The sequence below is a fragment of the Desmodus rotundus genome, chromosome 2 (assembly GCF_022682495.2).
Source record: "Desmodus rotundus isolate HL8 chromosome 2, HLdesRot8A.1, whole genome shotgun sequence".
Taxonomy (NCBI): domain Eukaryota; kingdom Metazoa; phylum Chordata; class Mammalia; order Chiroptera; family Phyllostomidae; genus Desmodus; species Desmodus rotundus.
Genome location: NC_071388.1, coordinates 73,481,214 through 73,504,701, shown reverse-complemented (window position 1 = coordinate 73,504,701; position 23,488 = coordinate 73,481,214). Strand labels below are relative to the sequence as shown.

General features: G+C 34.9%; 1 protein-coding gene across 2 annotated transcripts in view; it reads right to left on the bottom strand.

The window, feature by feature from the left end:
• The window catches only part of EPHA3 (EPH receptor A3), a 343,281-nt gene that overhangs the window by 12,446 nt on the left and 307,347 nt on the right, over positions 1-23,488 (bottom strand). For both annotated transcript variants that reach the window (XM_024558191.4, XM_045193569.3), the window contains exons 14-15: positions 11,547-11,696; positions 9,725-9,918 (exon numbers count right to left, since the gene is read on the bottom strand). In XM_024558191.4, the coding sequence (XP_024413959.1) occupies positions 9,725-9,918; positions 11,547-11,696 (344 nt within the window). The remainder of the gene's footprint in view (positions 1-9,724; positions 9,919-11,546; positions 11,697-23,488) is intronic.

Below are 23,488 nucleotides of genomic sequence, written 5' to 3'. Positions count from 1 at the left end.
AAGATTAATTTTCTTTTCTTTAGGAATATAAACACTACAAAATATCAAAATAACACTTTATACATTGTTCTGTATGGAATGTATATAAAAATAATTTTCTATGATTCTTTTAAGTTACTCATCAGATAAAGGAAAATGTTTATTTTAATAAATGAAAATCTCTTATTCTTGTTTTTTTCTTAGACCTTTATTTTAAAAATTGAAAATCTTGTTTTTGTTTTTTTTAAGACATTAAGGAACTCAGTTGCCACAACTTATGTGAGTGATATTTTGGGGTTGTTTTGGCATGGCCATCATGGGTGAAACAGCCTTACTCACTAGCCAGAATTAGGTATAGCACTGGATCCATAGAAAAAGTAATTGAATCAGTAAAAAAATGATTAAAATAACATTAAGTCAGATGTGAGAAAATTTTATAAGGAAAATGAAGTGAGACCTAGAAAGAAGAGAATAATATATTAAGATATCTACAGGCACACCCCCCCACACATGCCACAGCTTGGACTTCTTACAGTAGCTGTGCACGCATGCTAACATCAACTGTTGTCAACTCCTGGTTTCATGAATAGCAATACTTTTTTATTTATGGGTTTGTGGGTATAAAGAATCAAACCCTAGTACATTTATTCAGAATGTTTAGGAAGCGTGCCTAATAGCAAAATGCAGAGTGTTTTCTTCTCAATTCAAAAAGGTTTGTACTTTTAAATTCAACACTATAACCAGCCTGAACAAGAGTTTAGAGAAAATTAGTATAAACAGATTGAAATAGAACAGGACGTGCGGATTAGGGATTAGAGTGACCCCAACTGAGTTTTTCTGTTTATTACTTGGATCAAAGTACAACGAAGACAAAGAATGACCTAATTTTAATGCCAGTGACCTCAGAATAACCAGTCCTGCAAAGTATCATTTTTCCACTTCCAGGATTTCTCTGGGGAATTCAAATAAAATTGGTTCCTTTCCTCCTCTGAGAGGACATCTGGAGAGTTTATCAATGGATAGGAATTTGTCTCTCACTGTGAAGAGCCTGTGATGTCTCTTCATGCACACCAAGGGAATGTGGGCTTTGTGAGCAGCTGCAGGCATTGGCGTTTTTTTAGACCGAGCCCCAGACATTGGGTCTGACGGGGAAATTTATAGACTGGGTGATGTGCACCGTGAGCTCACACTTTTACTAGACAAATTAGATAGGTTTCAATCCATGCAGCTGTAAACGATGTCCTGCAGAGTTCCACCTGATCTTTTACAGCTTTTCATAAATCAGTACCTACTGGCCACAGACCACAGTCATTAAAAAGAAATCATGGAAATTATGTTTGCTCAAGGGAAGCAAAAAATAACTTTCCTCCCCTTTTCTCTCTCTCCTTGTGGTATTTAGGTTTTTGACGTATTCTTTTATGGATATTCATACTGTTACATTAAAGAGGTACAACTATATTTTCTTCCCATCAACTCTTATTTTATCTGTAAATGCTTTCATACCGATTAGCCCCAGATACTGGAAAACAAATGTCAGTAAGTAACTGCCAGTCCCAAGAACATCTTTTCATAACAATTTTATTCCATATTTCATGAGAATTCTAAACCACTAGGATTGAATGTCCAGTTAAGCTTTTGTAGCATATGGTGACTCCTTTGGTTTATAAAGGGCTTTATTTTTTATGTATTAAAAATAATGAGTAATACAAATTTTTGAATAACAAGTAAACGTCTCCTGAGTCTAGAAATAGCTAATAATATTGGAGATATATGCTATACCACTATATTTATTTACATTTTTATATAGTGAATAGTTGCAGAAATACAATAACTGTAAAGAATATTTAAAGCAAATATTAATTGTTTCTACCTCTATTATTATATGAAAATAGTACTATAATTTTTCAGTACCTTTTATAATTTTGTTTTCTTTTATTATTTCAAACAATGATGCTGTAATTTGGGGGGAACTCTTGTTTTTGCCAATTTTTTTAAAAGTGTGAATTCACGATGATTTTGATCTTCTTATCTCTAACATTAAAATCTCAGATAGGATTAAATGAATTTAATTTGTTATCAGTAATTAAAAATAATTTTGAGTATATATCTATATATATATCTCCCCCAACAGCAGACTAGTATGTAAATAACTCATTAAGGAGATGTAAAGTCCTTTTGTTTATCTTAGTTATCTCTAAGTTTAAAGATAAAAATCTTACCAGTTATAGTTATATGTCTGGTTTAATTCCTCCCAGTGGCAAAATTATCTATTTTGATATTTAAGATTAAAAATAAAGGGATCACCTGGGTATTTAGCATTCCCTCTAAAAAGTTCGGTATCATATTTGTTCAGTGAGGAATGTCACCCTGTCAGTTTCAGAATTGGAGGTCAAAGTCATTTGGAGAAACAGAAAGCTTTTTGGTCATTAAATTCTGTTAAAGGATATATTTGTCAAACAGCAGTCATTCTCTAGAAGAATTATATTATGCTCTGTCAGAGATCAAAAGCATTTTAATAATTATAAAATAATGATATTTACAGGGAAAAATCATGGGATATTGCTTATTTTCCCTATTTACCTTGTGAGTTAATAAAAATATATCCTTTCAAACTTAGCAATCAATGCAATTAAACAATATATTTAATATCTTTTCAAATAAATTAATTAAGTACAATTGAGTTTTTAGAATCTCATTCTAAATACATTACATACATTATTTAACTCTTTATGCCACGAATTTTGTTGACTTCCTTTTAAAACCCCATTCTAAATATATTCAATACATTCTTTAATACTTCATGCCAAGAATTTAGCTTCCACAAATTTGGACTGGTATTGAAGAAGCCAATGATCTGAAGTGTGAAAATTCCATAAATTTAAACAATAAGTCATTTTATATACAAACATCCAAAAATAAAAAGAGTATCTTACTGCCTGAATAGAAACAAATTCATCTCTATTTTTTTATTATGTCATTTTTATTTTTAAATCAGCTACATTCATAAAAGTAACGGAATCAATTTACTTAAAGTAGGAGCTATATTGTAAAACTGATCTTGCAAATAGTTTCTTTCAAGAGAGAACTTTTTATTTCTCTTTTACATATAACAAAGAATGTGTTGTAAAGTAAGAGGAAATTTTTTGGTGTAAAGCCATTTTTTACTTATTTAAACACACCATTTTCTATCAAGAACTTTAAGAAGAATTTTTTTTTCAATTCTTAAAAAAGAATGAGGGAGCTTCATTTTTATACTTTTATACATGTACACTATGATTATACACTTTTTAATAAATTTCTCAAAAGCTCTGTTTTCATTGTCCTTTCATTTTCATCTAATTATAATTAAACCTCTTAAAATTTTGTATCTCATTTATTACTTTAAAAAATAAAAACAATTCTTTAAAAAGAAGCTGATGCCCTTCTCATTGCTTCTTTGAAATGCTTCTTCCCCAGGTTCCTTTTTTTGTCTCTCAGCCTTTTGCAGCTTTTGCTAACAGTTCATTTTCTCCACTTTTGGAAAATAATTTCTTGAGCTGTGGTTTTTCTGTAGTGGTGTAAATCTCATTCTTCACTCTCTTTCTACTTGTCATTTCATAGTCTTCTGTTCTACAGTAGGCGCTTTCTCAAAGCTCTAGTCACTGTTTCCTTTCTCTCTGAGTGGGAGGGAGTCTGTGCAGTGGAAATGTCAACTCAGGTTCCTTGCTTTATTTTCCTTCTTGGATTGCAATCCGCTGGTGTTGAACTGGTTCTCCAGTCTCCTGATAAGTAGCCTGAAATCTCCACTGGCTACCACTGGCTATCCCCTATTACATATGATGTAAGCATTCACTCATTGCAATTAGCTTCTTGGCTCTTGTAGACATTTGAGTTAGTGACTTCTAGACTAAATGACTGAGGCATTTACAAGCTTCAAAATGATCCCTGGAACCCAAGGCATCACAGAAGTGTCAAGGAGAAGCTCACAAATGTTGTCTGGTAGATTGGATTGAGGAGTATCTCAGCGTCAACCTAGGTGAACCAACACCATCCACTATTCACAGATTATAGTCTCACAGGAATCCATAGAATATGAAACCTTTACTTAGACATACAATAATTTTAGAAAAATAAAAATGGATACGTTAGTGGTGAAAACCGGTATTACTAGAAGGAGATCTCTACATGCTAAACATGTTTCTGACTATGGCTTCTTTTATTAACTATATACAGAAAATATTCTAAATAGTATGCCTAGATAGATTTAATTTTAATGTTTTCTCCAGCCTGAGATGTGAACTTTCAGCTTCTTGTAGGACTCGGACGAATGGCACCTAGAATGCTCTCCTGCCTCACAGGTCAGTCTTCTTTCTGTTGTCCACAGGAGCACTGTCCTCACCTCCTCCGCGTTCAGAGCCTGGGAGCACTCTCTGGTGCTTCTCTGTCCCTCTGCACACCTCCCTCCCTAGTCACCGAGTCCTAAATGCTTCAGCGCGACTTTCTGAATTCACCTTCCTGAGCACCTTGCCAGTTAGCTCCAACAATTCCATATTCTGGGAGAGTTAAAGTATTTCTGAAGATGTATTTTCCTCCCATATTCAAATGCGAGCAGTTGAGGGTGAAGGTTGAGCCTTGTTTCTATGTTTTTACCACAGAGCCTAGCACAATGCCTTGTACAAGATGCCACAGAATAAACATTTGCAGCTTCATACTGAATACAACAAAACCTTCAAATTTATGCAAGTATTCACCAATTCCCTACTTTTCACAAAATAAATCAATTACTGAAAAGCAAAGATAACATACAATTTAATGTAACTTCCCTTCTTTTCTCACCAATTCTGGAACGGCTAAGTTTTATTTTGGATCTGGCATTCCCTGATCCTTTACTTATATACCTTCCCCCATTCAGCACTGATGTTCACAAAGACACTCGCAGTGGAAGACTCTTTGGGAATGAGTCCGTTAGGAATCATCAACTCTAACAAAGATTGAAAAGTAAAATTATGCATATTGAAAGATTTTTATATTAGTGTATGAAATAAACTTTACCATATAACTAGCTAGACTCAGGGAGACTCTGGGAACATCATCACTGTAAGAATGATAGACTAATTGTTTTCACTGAAGGATTTTTAAAGCATAATTCTATACACTGATACAACTAACTAAAACATTCAGAAATTTGAACCCTTGGTGCCATCTACAAACTCAGGTTTGGACGGTTTCTAAGTGTGTTTTGAGGAGTGTTTCTGGAGCTGACTTGACAGAAAGGTACTGATTACATACACTGATATGTAATTTTGCTTAGGAGAAATGTTAAGCTTTTTTACTGTATGACTAAGGCCTGCTGAAATCTATAATGAAGAGAAAAAAAGTAGAATATTTTTCTAAAAATAGTCGTTCTGTTGAAATGGAAAATTACTATTATTTTAGCAAATATTTATTCATGTACTTAACAGATACTGAGTTTCCAGTATCAGCCTGGCAATAGTAATACAACAGAAGTGTGGTATCTGATCTCAAAGGGCTTAGAGTTTATTGGAGAAAAGAGTACTTAAAGAGAATAAACACACACAAAATACGGTGCCCTGTAAAAGAATAATTGTGTTAACCTCTAAATTTTGTTGGCAGAGAAGGCCTCAATTAATATAAGATGTGCAAGCTGCTGCCTGAATGAAGAAGGGTGCAAGGGAGAATTTAAGTCAAGAAAACAGCATGTGCTATTGTCTTCATGTCTGAAATACTTTGTCTTTCTAAAGAAACTAGATGTTGGCCGCTGTGGCTACAGTACTGTTGAAGTGAAAGTAGCATAGGCTAAAACGCTGAAATAGTCCTCTCCTCACACTTTTGCCTCTCCCTCCACAAGCAGTTGTGTAAATCAAATCATGTCACTTCTCTGCTTCAAATGCCTTAATGGATTCCTCATGCATTTCAAATTCCAAAGTCCTCACCATGGCCTGCACAGCCTCGAGTGCTCCTGCTTCTGTCTGCTTCTGAGGCTACAGCCAGAGACTTTCCTTTCCCTACCTCTTCAGTCATGTTATCGGTCTGCCACTTCCTAGAGGTCTCCAAATTCATTTGTAGTTGATATACCTATGCCAAGAATATTCCTATTTTGGGGGGTTGGGGGTGGGTGAGGATGATAGGAGTTCTTTAAACATATGGCACTTTTCCTTTCTTAAGGTCTTAGCTCAGTAGTAACTCCTCAAAATATTATTTCCAACCACGCTCATATTATCCATCATGACTATCTATTTTCTCCCTCTAAAATGTACTTGCCTATTGTGTATTAAACATCTTCTATAATGTAAGCTCCAGGATAGCGGGGACCGTATTTGTGTTCTTAACAGTTGTCTAGGTTCTACCCATGGCTGGCACATAGTAGATTGGTATATAATAGGTAGTCATTGAAAAATGAATAAACAGGCCCTGGCTGGTGTGGCTCAGTGGATTGTGTGCAGGCCTGCCAACCAAGGGGTTGCCGGGTAGACTCCCAGTCAGGGCACATGCCTGGGGTGTGGGCCGAGTCCCCAGTTTGAGGAGCTTGAGAGGCAACTACACATTGATGTTTCTCTCCCTCTCTTTCTCCTTCCCTTCCCCTCTCTCTAAAACATAAATAAATAAAATCTTACAGAAAGAAAAATGAATAAATATACATTTGAATGAAAGAAATGACATTGGAGAAGCATGGCTGATTAAATCATCAAAGGGAGTCTAGATTTTTTTTCTAAGTGTAATGGGAAATCAAGATTAGTTATAAACTGGTGAATGAAATTATATCATACATATTATGATAAGGAAATTCTGAAGGCTATGTGAAAGGATGCTTGGAGGAAGGCAAGAATGGTAGCAGGGACACATTCGCAGTCTATTGCAGTGGTCCAGGTCAGAGGAGAAAATACGTATGTGTATGTAGAAGAGAGTGTTTGTAGTGGAAAGAGAGTGTTTGTGGATTGCTCGTGTTGATCCAACCACCACCAGGATCAAAGTGAAGAGGGGAAGAAAGAAGCACCGAGATTTGCTCTAATCCTGATGGGTAAATGAATAGGTGCTGGTGAACTCAACTAAATGAAGAAGGCAGTGTGGGACAATGAGGTTATCTGAGGAAAGTAAACAAAAGAAAGTCAGGATATTAATTTTGAGATATATATAAGACTTCTATTTGGTAAGTTTTGCCGTGAAGGGTGGTAGAAAAATAAAGAAATAGTTGGCAGAGATATGGGACATAAAGAGGTAATGTTGACAGATGATTGTTTAAATTCACCTGCTGATAAAAAATTACCTGGTGTTTTTATCAAACTTCCACATTTCAGTCCCCTTCCTTAGAGATTCTGAAATAGTAGCTTGGGATAGATGTGGGTAGTTGTATGTTTAATATGTTCCCCTGATGATCCTTATCACCAGAGGAATTTGAGAAAAATGCAATAGAATATAATTCTATGACAATGAACCAGCAGAAAGGAAGGGACTGGACATGGAGGAGAAAGGAAAGAGTCGGGGGCAGAGAGAGAGAGGATCTGCCTCTGACAAGTATAGGGACACCCCTTCTCTTTTAAACAGAGGAAAGAAAGACAAGATGGGTAAGTGTGTGTGTGAGCAGGCACCAGTAAGTTGGTTTTTATTTGTTTGTTTGTGTGTTTTTTGGTTTTTTGCTGCTAGAATTTCCCATCTGACAGCTTGTATTTTTTCAACAAAGTATGTGGCAAGGGCATCAGAGTTCAATCAGTTATAAAAAATGGATGAAATAATCATTGTCAAAAATGGGAAAGCAAAGCTTCTAAAATAGAAAAGAAAGATTTCTTGAAATTATCATATGACTATTTGAAGTTCTTGCTAATGAATTCATAATGACAATCCTCTCTGCTTTGTATTTCAGTGGCAATCAGTAAGCATATTAAAATGATTTTCAAAACTCTTATATTTAGTAAATTGAAATGGATGGTACCTTTTAGAAAAATAGTTATTTTTCCCTAAAATTACATGTGTTGTGAGAAAATACCTGAATAAAATAGAATTTATTCAGGTTTTAAATAATAATACCAGGAAAAATATATTCAGTATATTTCAATAAGAATGGAAAAGTGAATTTAAGAGGTATGTTAAAATTTGGATGCTAAGACACATCCTGACATACTATGATCTGATATTAAGACAATTTTCCACATAAAATTAAGTTAAATATCCCTACATCATATTATATGAGTTAGTCTTTATATGGCTAATAACATCCTATGGAAATGGTTTTGAATGTCTTTTTATGATGTGGAAATAATTGAAAAGATGTTCTCTTTTGCTATGACTGCTGTAAGTAAAGATAAAAAGAAATAACTTCGGGATACAAAATGAGGACCACATGGCCCAGGAGAGGACAAGTTTGTTGTCCTGTTAGTTGTTAAGTTGTCAGGTAGACTTCCAAGGATCTGTGTAGTCTCTCTCTGTGAAACTTAGAACAGAAATTCATCCTTACATGGTAAGTTGTAGGTAGTTTTATATCCTCAAACCCTATCTAAGTTCAGTCTTAGAAGTCTCTAAATGTTATTTCCAAACAATAATCTATAAAATTTATATACTGATAGTAAGACTTTGGTTCAGATTCCCCTTATTCATCTTACTTAAATGCAATGTAAAAATGGAATCATGAAAATTCAATACAATTATACCTGTTTATGTTAGAAACCATATATTCTATCAGAGAGTATATCAGCAAATGCTCTCTCAGTTATGAAAATCATAACTGCCAGTATTATCAATAAAAAGAGCAGATGTACAAAAAAGACACAAGAAACCTTCCAATAAGACACTACATTACACTTTTACATATGCGTCAACCTTATACAATATTTATACATATCACCTAACATTGTGGTTTTGTGTACACATTAAGTGTAGGTTATTTTACTAAAGCTCTGTATTTTACCATTAGAGCACACATCATCAAATGTAAAAGAACTGTTTCTCTTGTGTATGCACCGAGAAAACAAATTATTAAACTGTACAGTTATCTTTGCCTTTAGTTTCCCTGAGATACACCAAATATATGAACACTTCTTTTCTTACATATGGCCCTGGCAAAATTAATCTGTCCTTACCTATTTCTTCTATTGCACTTTGTGGGCACACTTTAATTTGCACTTGTTGAAAACATTAAGAGAACCCAATGATTCTTAACGGGGAGGCATAGGCATAAAATCTAATAGACACCATGCGATCGGGACTGCAGCGTGGCTATGAACTATTGATGTTGTGCTGCTGTCTTAGAAAATTGGCATCATTTTATTTAGTTTCATCCCTGAGAGATGCTAACAATGTAATTGACATACAGTATGGGCTGAACAAATATTTGTTTAATTAAGTAGGGTTCTGCTAGCCGGTGCAATGTTTGGGAGCATTTTCAATTCTTCAACCACTCCAGGAGTTTTTCTTTGTTTCTTTTTTTTCTCTTTTATGTTTATATAGTTGACAGTGAAAAGAAGTTATGTGTCCTGGGTCCCTATTTTCCAAAGACTTAAATAAGTCTGAAGGTAGACTCACTTCTAGTGAAGATAAAAGTTAAAAATAACACAATTTCATCATTATCATTAAATAGCATGAGATTTCCTCCTGAAAGATTTAAAAGGAGACAAAAACATATGTCTCTTCAATCTTGAGGAACATAAGTTTCAAAGAATGCAGTTGGGGAAGTGGGAGAAAAAGCTTAACAACTTGGAGATAGGAAATGCACTCCTTTCAGAGTGAGTGCAGGATGCAAACTCTAAGGTGTCACCTTGCGGCCGCACTGGTGATGATCTTCAGACTGCCCGGGTTCCGGATAAGCTTGTCCAGAATGCTGACAATCTGCTCAAACTTGGGCCTGTTGTTTCTGTCTTTCTGCCAGCAGTCCAGCATCAGTTGATACAGTGCAGCTGGGCAGTCCATGGGGGGTGGCAGGCGATAGCCCTCATCCACAGCTTTAATTACCTGTGCAAGAAGCAAAGTGTCTGAGGACTTAAAAGGTGGGACTTCTTTTACTTCTTCATGGACAGAGCACACTTATATGAATATTTTAAACATAAATAGAAATTTGTTGTTTTAAATGGCTTAAAAATAACAGCTTGTCAAATACATATTATTAATGCCCAAAAATGTATATAACGGAAGATCAAGAGAGAGAAAATAAATTTAGAAGAATTTGTAAAGATACTTTTCAGATGAAAACTTTTAAGAAAATGTTCTGTGACAGAAAAGACAGTTAATTATAAAGAAAAAATTTATTTGGTAATACAACTTTCTATGGGAAATATATATGAATAAATGCAGAAAAAAACAGTTTACAGATTTTATTTATACCACAGTTCAAATGGTACCTTTCAAATCATAGTAGGGTCCTTTGGTTAAAGCTCATGTGTTGCACAATTAAGTAACTATAACTTTATTAGTACTTTTAAATCACATAAAGCAGTGATTTTAAGCTTTGCTCTGTATCTGAATTGTCTGGAGCCCAGACTGGTGTGGCTCAATTGGTTGGGTGCCATCCTGCAGAGAGAAATGTTGCATGCAAGAGGCAACTGACTGATGCTTCTCCCACACGGATGTTTCTCTCTGTCTCTTTCTCCCTCCCTCTCCCCTCTCTAAAATTAGGTAAATACAATCTTTCAAAAAGGATCATCTCAAGAACTTATTAATCTATTGATGACTAACCCCTGATTACATCACTCTGGGGTGAGGTCTGAGAACATGCATTAGTACAAATTCCAAGGATCTGCTAAAGCTGCTGGTCCAGAGACTGCATTTTGGGGTCCTACCACACAAAGAAAATTTTGAAAATAGAGATGTGAAAAAGAGAGTCTGATTTTCCCATTACTGTTATAAAAAGCAGCTTGTTTGAAGAAGTACAAGAAGGTTTTTATATCCCAAAACATTAAAAGCAATTTTATCTGTGGTGAGTAGGAAATGACTAAAAGCATCTCAGCTTTCCTTCTTACGTGCTTTGAGGTCACACTTACAGTTTCTGGCTAAGCATAAAGAGAAATCTCTGAGTGCTGATCCCATATGCCAAGTGCATCCTTTTTCTAAGCATTAGCAAAACATGACTTATAAAAACAAAACTCCTTTTGAAAAATCATATCACAGTTATAATAGTTAAAGATTATTATTTCCATCCAGAGACTTTAATTTATAAAACTAAATTCATGTGCAACATTAACACAGTATGAGAAACAACATGATACAAATCGGTTGTTTTGTCTGATTTGTGAAATCTATCTTTAAGTCAATAAAATGTCAGCATAGATGCATGGATTAAATCTACAAAGGGTGCTATTAGCAAAAATATTTCTAACACTCCCTGATATATAATGGTTACCTTGTAAGTCACTTATTTCATTACATTTTAATAGAAACATCATTTTAATCTCAATTCTAAACCCCTACTTGAAGGAAAACTATAAAGCCATAAGAGCAGCTCAATTAATATTCTTGCAAGATTTGGAAACAATTTCATTTTTTAAGTTTCCTATTTCAGTGGGAGCCACCTGGTTTCCTAATGCTCCACTTCCTTGCACAGCTTGTTAGTCGGAATCCCTAACTCATAGACTACAAATACTTACATCCTGATTGGACATCTCCCAGTACGGTCTCTCTCCATAGGACATCACCTCCCAGAGCACAATCCCATAACTCCATACATCGCTGGCTGATGTGAACTTGCGGTAGGCTATAGCTTCTGGTGATGTCCACCGGATTGGAATCTTTCCTCCCTTTGAATATAAAGTCACATGGACGTTCATGATCAATCTGTTAATCATATTATATTATTATAATCTTAAATCTGTCTGATTTGTCAAGGTATTTCTCTTCTGAAATGGAATGTGGGTTTTTGTCGATGTATATTGATATTCTATTTGAATACCAAGCAGGAGTGGCAACCGTTTACTGCAATATTTACTTCCAATTGATTTAAAAGAATTTTAAAATGATAAAGAAAAATTAAAAATTCCTTAAATACTGACATTTTGTATTAACTGTGGTATATTAGTCATCTGTAACAACGCAACTTGAAGTCGATGTGCAATACCACATATTAGAATAGAATGAGGAATCTCATTTAAATCAATCTTTATTGATTTAACTAGATTTATGCTCTACCATACAATCTTGGTTCATAATGTGAATCTGCTAATATTTGGAAAGAAGTTAAACCACTTCTTGACACTTATAGGTATTTATTAACTAAATAAATTCAAAATAAAGTTATACTTTAGCAAAACTCTCTTTAATACATTAACCAATATCTTAATTAATTTATTCAGTGTCTCACTTCATCTGAAGTACATTTTATATACTAGGTAGGCACAATATAAACTAGACAGATAGGGTAACTACATTCCCAGAACTTTCTGGAGAAGGATATTGGTTCTATGAGTTATAGAATATATAAATGTATGACTCCCATGGAATTTGCTCTCAGTTTAATAAATACATTTAATAAAGATGTGCCGAGTAGCAACCATATGGGAAGTATTATGCTAGTCACTCTGGGTGAGACAAATATAAATAACATACTGGCTCTCTATTTGGAAAATATCAGGAAAACAGGAATAATAAGCAATTGCTGTAAATGCAAAAAAGAATATCTTATCAGAAAAAAAAAAACTTTGCTTCTCAAACTCTACAGTGCATATGAGTAGTTTCTCGTGTGCTCTCACTAAAGTGGAAATTCTGATTCACTAGTTCCAGAGTGTAGGCAGGGTCTGCATTGCTAAGAAGCTCCAGGTGCTGCTGATCATGCTGGCCACAGACCTCAATGCAAGCAGGAAGGCAGCAGGGGAGACGGTAGTGCTGCGGAGTACTGAGCCCCAAACATCACTAGAGGGACAGAGAGGGTCACACACAAACTGAACTTTAAAAGATGTATCAATACTTGATACAACATGAAAAAAATGGGTGTTCCAAAGAATTTATATCATCAAAACTTTAAGCCATATTCATCAAGTGCGCTCCGTTGACATTGCACCTCCTGTCACTTGCTGGTTCTGAAGTGATCAAGGGGGGAAATATATTGCTTCTGAGAAATGGATGGGAAACTTAGAGGGTAAGTAATTTTACCTCATTATGTCTGAATTTCCTCATCTGTTATTTGGAAAAGTAATAGTACTGATTTATACCTTTGTTGTGAAGCTAAATGACAAATTTTAGGAAAATCTTTAACAAAGTCCTTGGTACATGATAAAGCCTCCAGAAACCTTAGGTTACTACTCCCACATTCTGAGGGAAATGGCATAAATCAAAGCACAGAGTAGGAAAATATATTTTCTGCAAACAATTTCTGGCATAAAAACACAGATTATGCAGAGGAATACAACGAGAGAGGATGAGAAAAGATAGAATCAGAATTTAATCACAAGTATACTGAGTTTTATCCCGTAGAGGAGAATGTTATTGGTGATTTTCGCTACCTCAGAAAACTTGACACCTCCTGATGGTTTTACACAAGTGAGCTGTTCAGAGAGGAGAACTGCTGGAAGAGCTTTGAAAGAGGTAGGGCTTACACTAGGTTTTGAAAAATGCATGAAACTGTAGACACGCGAGCCCAGAGAAGGGGCCTGACCGCAGCCTTCTTGAGAAGCGGCCAGCCTAAAAGTAGTCGACAATATATACTGGTGAAGTAACATAAATCACACTTGAGGAGATGGGAGCCAGATGAAGGAATCCTTGGGCGTCAGTGCGAGACACTGTAGTGCTCAGCATGTGCTAGAGTGATGACGGTCTAGAACCAGAAACAGGCGAGAAAGTGCTGAGGCTTGTAGGTGAGAGGACATGAGTTCCCCATCTCTCTCGTCTTTCTCACTCCCACTCACTCATTCACTCTCTTCTCTCCAGCGTGCATTTTCAACAAAAACTTAAAAGGTCCCTTTTCATATTTAAAGGTAGAGGATCTGTTGTCAAGCCTCATATTGCCCTTTTCTCTGCCAATATATTCAAACTTAAAAATAATAACATTTAAAACCCCCCACCGATGTTAACTTATTTGCACCTGCCTAGACCAAGATTGGGATTTAAGGATTCCAGATTTCAAATAATACCTCTTAAGTTTGATGAAAAATAGACTTATACATGTAAGAGTTAACCAAAAAATCTATTCTATATGCCAAATAGAATCACTGGGCATAATTTTTCTCCCTTAAGGAATTCTGAGAATTAACAGAAGTCAAACAAAACTGTATTTGTGGTGCAAAGAGAAGATAATATTTTAAAATCTCAGCTAACTGTCTTTATCTCTGCAACATAAATTGGCACACACACACACAAAAAAAATGAAGGAAATCTTTTCCATGCTGAAAACGTTGTATCTGTTTAGCAAGTACAAGGCGCAGTTCTATGTCACCTTACCAAGATGTCTAGTTGAAATTAAAGTATAAACATTGAGAAAACAATAGCCTGATGACAAACATGCTCTAGAAGACCACTTTCTGTGCTCGACTTCAACCAGGATTAAAATGGAACCTGCCGGGGTTGTTTCATCTTAAGTGATTCATCACCATTTTTCAGGGAGGAGAACATGGAGCATATTTTGATGAAGTTTCTTTAAACAGCAAAATACTAAGTAGTGGCTTTTTTAAAAGGAAGGACATGGCCAAAACTACATTTAAGCTGGGAGGGAGAATATGCTCTTTTCACCTGTGCTCTGGATGGAGGTGCCCAAGCTGTTGGAGAGACCTCGGCTGCCATGCCCAAGCCCATCTCTCAGTGAGAGCTGTGCTCAGCACAGTCCCCTCCCACCCACTGCGACCCTCGCAGGGTCTTCTCTGATGTCGCCCATGGTTACAGATCCGAGCAAATTATTTCCAGAATGACTTTCCAATCAAGTGCTGTCTATTTATTTGACTGTATAAATCTTATCAAAATCTTAAAACCTAAACGCATAGGAAACGTATTTTGGAAAACGTGTGAAGAATTATTTAATAAAAACATTTATATTTTTAATTCTGCTTTTGTGCTAATATGTGCCTGACAAACACACACTCACAGACACAATTGTTAGAGTAACAAATTCAAACTTTTCCATATAGCAATTTCTTTAATTCACTGGCTGATCAGATAACTCTTACACTATCTTTAACTTTGCACTAATTCTTAACAAAATATTGTTGCTTTCAGCTCCCCACGCTACTTTGGGAAAGTATGTTGGCCACACTGCACAGAAGTCACCTGTGAACTGACAACAGGCTCTCACTACAATATTTGCTAAACGTGGATGTGCAGATTATGGCCTCCCGTTTGACATTTGGGTTTTTATGTAAGTTTTTCTCCGGCCCCTAACTATATCAAAGCTTGAAATGCTGTCCTTGTGGAAAAATGTGAAGAAGTAAGAAAATTTGATTTGTTTTCATTTTACTCTGAACATGTTATTCCAAACACATGAAGAGTAAGTAAATGGCCTTCAGTGAGCTTAACAATTAAACCAGTTAGCAAAGTTGTACGTTTCCTTAACTTTTCTACCAGTTTCCATTGATCTACCTTTTAGTGTACTAGTTGTTTTTCTTAGGGCTGAGCTCCGTTCTGTGTCACTGGTTAGTGAGTCCATGTACTTAAAAGTTAAAATGTTTATATTAATAAAATAGAAAACTCTTAATCAATATTTTCCCATATGACACTCACACAACTCATTTTAAATAAACGCCTGGGACTATTTTGAACCCTTTATTTAGAAGAAAGTGTAAATGAAAAAGTATTGTTTAGTTTTGCTTAATTTTGATGGTGAAGCCCCTAGATAATGAGCTTTAAAACACAGAATTTTAACTCTGGAACATTCAGCTTTCTTATTAGAAGATTTTCATCTGCTTCTACATAGTGTAGACTGACCAGTTTTTCTCTGACATTGATGTGATAATCACAGATTCCAGAGCCTCATACCCCCCCGGCCGGCCGCCCGGTAAATGGTGCCATCAGCCACTGAGGGATCAGGAGGAGAATAAAGATGATGGAATATTATATTCATTATAACTTGGGAATTTTTGTCATTGGCCACTGATTTATGATATACATAAAGAAACTACTAAAATATCTATTTTTAATAAAGTATTCAATAAATGTTTGCTTTCTTCCTAATTCTCTTTTATCGCTTAACACACCTTTACTATTGGTGTAAATAGCTTATTAAATGCGGATACAAGGGACAGCTTATTGTCAACTTCAAAGCACTATTCAAATTTATCACTTGTTACTATTGTTGCTAAAAAGAAATCAAACTAAGAAGAATATTTTAACATTTTTTATTTTCCTATGATTGGAAAAAATGTAATGTAAAGTCATTTCTGCTTTAAATGAGAGAAATGTAAACCATCATTGTACACATTTAATTTGAAATCAAGCTGTGGGAGAGATTTCAACAGAGTAAATCATTATAGAGTTTGAGGAAGGGTGAATATGTTGTGACAAATATGCTGTCATAAACCCTTTAATTCAGCACTGCAGTTTCAAATTCTCTATATTCAACAATAGTAAAAAGAATTCAAGTAGTAGCTCATATCCTATCCATTGTTGTAATTAAAATCAGTGTGGCCAAACTATAATTTGAAATCATAAGGCTATGGAAGCTGAACAGCTTATAAAGCTGAACATGATTAGCATCAAGCCACACGAGCCAGTGCTCACTATCTGCAGAGGGCACTTGTCTTTTTTAGTGATTATCTTGGCAAATGTGCGGAGTAGGCACTCCACAATGCTCATTAGTTTGACTTGAGTTCCCTTTTTCCAAATTCTGCTGTTTTTTTAGAAGGCTTTCTCCCAGTCTGCTTTTTGTAACTAGCAAAATTCTTAGTTGAACATCTTGGTCATATGAACCCATTGGTAGAATATTTGGGAACCTTGCAGCCAAGTTGGTTACTCCATGTTCTGTGATCCATCTACTGATTAATTGCCCTACTTGGCTAGGAAGTCCACAGGAGTAACTGACTGCCTTTCCCCCTTCCTTTCTGCTTTCCCACAGTTTAAAACAGGAGTCTCACGTTTTAGTTTGATCGTTTTCAAAGCCTTGTTTTCTTGAGGAGTATGTAGTTTGGCTGAGGCAGAATATGATTATGTTATGGATCTAGAATAGTAGATTTTACTGATTTAGTTGATAATTTTTTAGCATTTTTAAATGTACACTTTATTTTTAGAAAAATACATTGAATCTAGTTTTTCAGAATGTATATAAATATTAAATAAGAATAAGGTAACATACAGCATAATAACAACTTTAGAAAATCATATTATTTTATGATGTCTTCTTTCCCCTCATCCTACTATTTAGTAACACCGTTAGTCCCATAAGGGTAGTAAATAAAAGGATCACCGAAGATCAATTTTTAAAAGCATCTATAAAATCATGAAAATACCTCACTGAGTATCATATGGATTAAGTATTTGAGAATTTGCAGAATGTTACAGAGATTTTTATTTGCCTTCATAAACAATATGCATCTTACATCAAATGTCTCAATATTAATATTATAGGTATTTTACCACCTTGCAACCACCAGAGGTTTAATCAATATTCTTCATCTATGCACATAGATATTGCTCCATTCCATTGTAGGAGAAAGCTAAGTAAAATTTAAAAAATTAAAAAGAATTATGTAGTAAGACCTATGCTGACTGAAAATATATGACATTTATAGATATGTCTATTAATGAGTTTACTCCAATGCCATTTAAATAAAGTAAAATAAAATCAAAACATCAAAAATAAAGTGACCATGTTTAAAATTTATAGCATTGGCAGCGGTAGAGAACTATAAATTTCAAGTGTCAGATCAACAGCAAATGGAACCAAACTTTAACATGAGTGAAAGGTGTACTGTTTGTCGTGTTATGTTTGTGACACCCCAAAAGTCAGCATTCTAAGAGGCCTGTTGGCAGATGATTAGACTGTTCCATGTTTTACAAATAGCAATGTATTCCATATTGTCCCATGCGACTTGCAGTTCAGGACAAACAGGGGAAATTATGAAGTACCTGAGAGGGACAATTGATCCCCATTCCCATTCTTTATATATTCCTTATATATGTTAGATAACTTTAAAGGAGGTCTTTCTACAGTAGCCCTGTTAACATTTGACTAAATTCTTTGCTGTGGGAACTGCTTGTGTACGTTAGCATGTTCGGTGGCATCTTTGGCCTCTACCCAGTAAATTACATTAGCATCCTCTCAATTGTGACACCCAAAGGCTCCAGGAAATGCCAAATATCCTCTGGAGAGCAAAATCGTCCCTTCTTGAGAACTACTGCTTTACATAATGTGGGACGAGCTTTGATATGCAATAGAAAATGATTCAAGTGAAGTCCATCCCTGGCTGGTGTGGCTCAGTGGATTGAGTACCAGCCTGTGAATCAAAGGTTCACCGGTTCAGTTCCCAGTCAGGGCACCTGCCTAGTTTACAGGCCAAGTCCCCAGTAAGGGGTATGTGAGAGGCAACCACACATTGGTGTTTGTCTCCCTTTCTACTTCCCTTCCCCTCTCTCCATAAATAAATAAATAAATAAAATATAAAAGAAAAACAAAGAAATGAAGACAACTCTCTTTCCTCATGAATGTACCTAGAGCACTGCCATTAGCAGGACGCAGCTACTAACCTGTTCTGTGTATCTTCCATCGTGGGAGATGTTTCTCTCCCTCTCTCTCTCCCTCCCTTCCCCTCTCTAAAAATAAATACATAAAATCTTTTAAAAAAAGAAAAATGTAGTCCAGAATTTACCTGGGCTTTTATGTAGATTAAGTAGAATTAACCTTTTTCTTTTTCCCCCTCATAATTTGCATACTTTCAATAGATATTTTTATTCTAGTATTAATCTAGAAAAGTAATAGACAAGTTCATCTGAGCTAATCTTCTAATACTTGGGTTTTGGTAAATATAACAGCATCCCTTTGAGATTCTTCCCTCTATTTCTTAATGTTTTACTTAATTTTTCCTTTGTTTTTTCATTCATAACTTTTTTTAAAAAAAGGGATAACTTCTTATTGCTAACGAAACTTAAAAATTAAGCAATGATTACTTTATCAGATAAAGGCATCGATAACCAGAGATTTTACTAAGAAATGAGTGTTTACTCCAAGATGAAACATTATATACCACTCCAAAAACATAAATATCATTGGCATAAGGACCACTGAGTTAAAGGGGCCCGATTTGGTTATGAAATACGGTGAAAAAGAAGCCGAGGTCCATGCATTTTAATTTAGATATACTTCATAATAAGGTTCTCTGTCTTCAAGCTGAACAACTATAGAATTGAGATTATAAAAATAAGATAAATTGAATATACAAGTGTCATTTTCCGTTGAAGAATTTATTCGTACTTCTGCTTCTGTCTGGACCACAAAAATTTATCTTCCTTCCCCACCACCCACCCCAAGAAATTGAAGTTCACATTGCTTTACATGGGTTTTTTTTTCAGGTTCAGAAATTTCATTTTCAGTTTATATATGGGGTAGGGGAGACTTATTTAAATTTTAGATGCTATTCAAATAACTGTCCAAATGGTGTCATCATTCGGCATATTTCTTTCTTGCCACAGGAAAACCATTCTAATCCAACTGTTGTTAATGAGCTACATCTTCAAATTAGTAGGCAATCTATACTTTTGTTGGTTAAATACTACTAGGTGTTATGAATATTATAAAGCACAGTCACTATAAAATTATTTATAAATATTTATTACAATATTTAAAAACGATCTTAAAATGAAGTACTTATATACGTACATGTAAGCTTCTCAGATATTCATGTATTGGAGACATCTCCAATTTCCTGAAGGAAGCAGAGTCACAGCATAAGGAGTGCATGTGATCTAAAAACTGATTGCAAAGGGATCTCCAATCCAAACTCAACAGCATCAGAAGTTAATGTTTATTCCCCATATTTGCAATGTCAGACTTAGAGCCAGTTCCTCTCGGTGCTGATATCTCATCAATTTTTACCTCACCGATTTGGAGTGCAGGAAAATTTATGTTCATTCCTTCCATTTAGATTTCAAAGTTTACTACTACTCAGGAGTCTTGGTTTCTGGACTCAGCTTTGATCCTACTATTAAATTTTAGCCAAGTTTCTTAACCTCTCTGCAGATTTCTTGTCATTCACACACTGAGGGTCATGGGAAACATAAAACCTGCCTTTATGTTAAATCTTATCTATTTCTAACATATGTGCTGACTTAGAAACCTTAGCTCTTACAACCTTTAATTGTCTGTCTAAGACCTTTATGAATATCAAGGATGATTTTCAATTTAATTATTTTGGAATCTTAAAGATGATCCTAGCTTTGAACTAAACTGCATGTGTATTGGTTGGCGTATATGGATTTACTTCTACAGAATTTTAACAAAAAGGTTAAAGGAGAGGAATAAAATGGTGCAAGTAATGATACTGGGGATTTTCTGGACAGAAGCGTTACATAGCTGCTGAACTGCAGTCCAGGATTAGTTAAAGTAGTCAACCTCCTTCACTCTGGCCATGAACAGCAGTCAGAGTAGGAATCACACAGTAAATCTGTTTCTGAAAAGATCCTGCAATTCGGTTCTCTAAGCTTAATGAATTTAGACAGTTCAAATGAGATTGTTGGCTAAAAGCCTGGATTTCTCAGGCACTTAAATGAAGTCAGCTCATTTACTATGGGTTTGGGGACTTCAAGTCTTGATTTCTAAAGAAACAAAATGTAATTGCTGAAATCTCTGGACATTGAGGCATAGTATCTCATATTTGCCCTACTTTTTCTCTAATTATACATACAAATCTCTCCTTGCTGAATTAGGAAATGCTGTGCTGATCCACAGCTCACATTGCCTGCTGTGAGCTCTGTCAGGTCATACTTAGAGTGACAAAGGACTTTAGAGAGTTTATCTTAGTAAACCCTAAGTAATTGAGTGTTCAACATGGAGGCCAATATTGGCTTCTCAGGTTAGAAGTGGAACTACAGAGATAAATCATTTGACCCAAGGATTTAACATCTATCTCTTTGTCGGGGACTAAACTTCACTCATTGTAGACAACAGTAGACAACAAGGCGAAGGGCAATCCAAGAAGACTCTCAGGGGAAGCATCTGTTCTGCTCCCCAGTAGTTCAAATCTAAAAGCCATTGAGAGAATTGTTTCAGCAGATGTTTGATTGCCACAGGAGATCAGAGACAAATGATCTCCCAGGTAGCAAAAGCCCCTCCCTTGAACTTCTGAGATTTTTCAACATTATTTGAAATGCTTAAGAATTTCTTGACACACGGAAAGTTCTTCCCATTGCATTCTCAGTAAAACTATGTCTATCTAGGAAATGAAATACAAATAACATTTCTGTTACTTTCATAATAAAATATAATATTAGGTCATTTGATATATAATGTCTTTTTTCAACAAAAATGATGCAAAAATTTGGGGACAAGGCTACACATATATCCAATATGAGCATAGTTCTTTTTCAAATATCAATACAGTTTTAAATGTTAAACACTGTTGTTACATACAATCAACTCCTAATTTATTCTTTTAAAAGTTTACATAAATTCATTTGAATGTCTGAGTCTTTAGCACTCTGAATACAATTTTCCAAAGAAGCAATGTTTTCAGCAAATAAGTCAGAAAGATCTATTCAATACAGCCCTTATTATATGAAATGTTAAAGGGACTTATCTAAAAAACAGATCAAAATCTATGAACAGTAAAATGATAACAAACTCACAACTAACAACAACTGAACCTAAAAAAACAGAAACAAAAACTAAATAAATAACCAGAACAGGAATAGAATCACATAAATGGAGATCACATGGAGGGTAATCAGTGGGGAGGGAGAGGGGAAGAATTGGGGGGAAAGATATGGGGAATGAGAATAATAGGTAGGCACAAAATAGACAGGGGGGAGGTTAAGAATAGTGTAGGAAGTGGAGAAGCCAAAGAACATATGTATGACCCATGGACATGAACTAACGGGGGGGGGGGGAGGAATGCTGGTGAGAAGGGCCAGGGAGGAGGGGAATAAAGGGGAGAAAAACTGGGGCAACTGTAATAGCATAATCAATAAAATATACTTAAAAATATAGCAGGACTACTATATACTTGTAATAAAAATAATGAAATAGAAGTATTAGATTTACTCTAGTAATTAACCAAAGAAACAGTGTCTTGTATATTGTAGTCACTCAAATACATGGTGAGTGAACAAATGTTGCCTTTTAGAGAAAGTAGTTCCTGCAAGAGGCTGTGTGTAATGTATTTACACACAACCTCCTCACTCTTGTATTCCGCTCCAAAACTGCAGTTGTGATTTCCCCCCATATAAATCTGGATAGATTATTTAATGTTCCTGCTACTGATCTCTGAAACGAAAAGTACTACAACTCTCAGGAAATTTTGATGCAACATTAATAACTGAGATTACTATATCTTCTAAAGTTTTTTGATTTTTGAATATGTGGTTTTACTTTGTAAAGCTACATAGGGCATATTATACTAATCCTAAGAAAGTAGGAAATAAATTCACAGTAGACACTTTGTTTCAAAGCTTAAAATACATTAGTATATGATGGTCACTGATTAGATATTTACTTACTGTTTTTTTTATTCATGTCTAAGTGACGCATGACATATATTACTTAACAAAATAATAGTCTTTTTGTATTACACCGCTTTTTGGTATGCATAGTTTTTAGTCCTTGAGCTGCTACAGGAAAAGGCTCATATGTTCTATTATTTGTGTTCTTGGAATAGAGTTATTCTGAACAGGAGTATTTAACCACTTACCTTGGCCACATTTTTTTAAAATTTTAAATCTTGCAAATGAAATTAGATAAGACAAAGCTGTACCTCAATATTTCAGGCATCAACTTGGTAGAATCACAGAGCTAAAAATATCAAATAAATTATAATGTAAAATAATGTTTTTCCCCCTATAACTAACACATAATGCCTGTGATAACTTTCTGCTTTCTTTATCTTTTAAAAATTAAATAGATGTTAAGGGCTCTACGGGAATGTGACAAAAGGCAGAACAATCCCATATAAAAACATGATTGATAATCACTGCACATGCATCTTCAGAAAAAAATAAAAATAAAATATCTAATAATGAAGAAAAAAATCAAGAATAAATCATTTGGTTTTCTCAAATTCCCTAAATCAGTTTATGTGGTAATTATGCCCCTAAAATGAATTTGGGGGATTGAGAATTGAATTGGCTTTATACAACATAACACATAAGTCAGATAAAAGTCTACATTTTCTCTTATTTTTCTCCAGAATAGTGTAAAACAATATATTGAGTACTATCATGTTAGCATTTTAGATTCCATCTATTTCAACATACGAATTTAAGGATGTTCATATGCAGAGAGGCACTCATACATGCATAAAATGCTAACCTGTTTAGAATGAAATGTCATAAGGGGAAAGATGGAAAAAATTATTCAATAGCAAAGAATTCTCACCATTAATGCCATGGTTCTGCTGGAATGAAATCAAGTAAATTAGTAGTTCAGTGTAAAATATATGACACCTGCCATAGCTATTCGTTGAAATTCACA